The sequence below is a fragment of the Nicotiana tomentosiformis genome, chromosome 6 (assembly GCF_000390325.3).
Source record: "Nicotiana tomentosiformis chromosome 6, ASM39032v3, whole genome shotgun sequence".
NCBI lineage: Eukaryota > Viridiplantae > Streptophyta > Magnoliopsida > Solanales > Solanaceae > Nicotiana > Nicotiana tomentosiformis.
This window is the reverse complement of record NC_090817.1, coordinates 43963651-43965138: the sequence shown is the minus strand read 5'-3', so window position 1 is coordinate 43965138 and position 1488 is coordinate 43963651. Positions and strand designations below refer to the sequence as shown.

General features: G+C 51.1%; 1 protein-coding gene across 1 annotated transcript; it reads right to left on the bottom strand.

Annotated features, from left to right (window-relative positions):
* Positions 1–245: 245 nt before the first annotated feature.
* Positions 246–1244, bottom strand: LOC138893898 (uncharacterized). The gene is made up of 2 exons (XM_070178565.1): positions 644–1244; positions 246–601 (listed from the first exon to the last, which is right to left on the bottom strand). Exons 1-2 carry the CDS (start codon positions 1242–1244, stop codon positions 246–248), a joined length of 957 nt encoding a protein of 318 aa, XP_070034666.1.
* Positions 1245–1488: the final 244 nt, after the last annotated feature.

The following is a 1488-nucleotide window of genomic DNA, read 5'->3' as shown; positions in this document are numbered from 1 at the left end:
GAATCACAAGGCATAACCAGATATGAAGCAAAATAGGATGGCACATAGGAATAAGTAGATCCCGGATAAAATAGAACTGAAGCATCCCTATGGCAAACTGGAACAACACCTGTGATAACGGTGTCAGATGACTCGGCCTCAAGCCTGGCTGAGAAAGCATAACACCGGGGCTGGGCCCCGCCACTCTGAACCACGTATCTGGGATGACCTCTAGCTGGCTGGCCTCCACCTCTAATGGCCTGACCTCAACCTCTAATGGCCTGACCTCCACCTTTAGCTGCCTGACCCCTACCTCTAGCTGGCTGAGTGGGCGATGGAGCAACTGGTGCTGGAGCTATGGCACGAAAACCCTGCTGAGATCTGCTTCTCGCCAATCTAGGGCAATACCTCCTGATGTGATCTATTCCCCCACACTCAAAGCACCCTCTTGGCTGCTGAGGCTGCTGAAACGAGGACTGACCCTGATGGTCTGAATAGCCACTGTAGTAACTCTGGAGTGGTGGTGCACTGATAGGAACTGAATGTGCACTGAATGCTAGCTGCTCAGAACAAGACCCATAAGAACCATGATCTCTTGAAGCACCATGGGCTACCGGAAGAGCTGACTAAAACGGCATGGAAGGATAGCCTCTACCAAAAGAACCCCTGCCTCCAGACGAGGCACCACTAAACCCACCGAAGTGATGAGGCCTCTTATCTGACACCGACCCCCTCTCATGAGCACGAACCAACTCGATCCATCTAGCAATATCTACGGCCGTCTGGGAAGAATTGTCAATCCTGGGCTTCTTCGTAATCTGAAGCCTAATAGTGTTAGTGAGCCCGTCAATAAATCTCCTCACTCTCTCCCTCTCAGTGGGAAGCAAGATGGTGGCGTGGCAAGCTAGGTCCACAAATCGAGTCTCATATTGTGTGACGGCCATACTACCATGCTGAAGTCGCTCGAACAGCATGCAGTACTCCTCTCTTAGAGTGACATGAATGAACTTCTCTAGAAATAGATGTGAAAACTGATTCCAGGTACGTGCAGACGACCCAGCTGGTCTAGTCAATATATAATCTCTCCAACATCTCCGGGCAGAATCAGTAATCTGAAATGCAGCAAAATCGACCCTATTGGTCTCAACTATACCTATGTTTCGCAGCACCTCGGGGCAACGATCGAGAAAATCTTGTGGGTCCTCAAAAGGTGCGCCACTGAAATGAACTGGAAAGATCTTGGTAAACCTATCCAATCTGAACATAGCCTCAGAAGACAAAGCGGGCCTATCACCGGCCTGTGCCGCAATAACTGGCTGAACTACCCTAACTGGCTGGGCTGCTGGAGTCTGATACTGGGGAGCCGCCTGCTCCGGGGTGTGAGAGCGAGAGTCTATGCTCCTCCTCCAGTCCAAGAGACAGTTGGTACCGCCGAAAATGTATCGATCTGGGCCACACTCTCCATAAGGACCACCAAACGGACTAGAGCATCCTGAACCACTGGAGTGG

Coding starts and splice junctions, on each gene's coding strand:
- LOC138893898 (XM_070178565.1), bottom strand. CDS start 1,244: ATGTTCAGATTGGATAGGTTTACCAAGATCTTTCCAGTTCATTTCAGT. Junction 602..643: donor TGCCTCGTCTGGAGGCAGGG/GTTCTTTTGGTA, acceptor CGTTTTAGTCAG/CTCTTCCGGTAGCCCATGGT.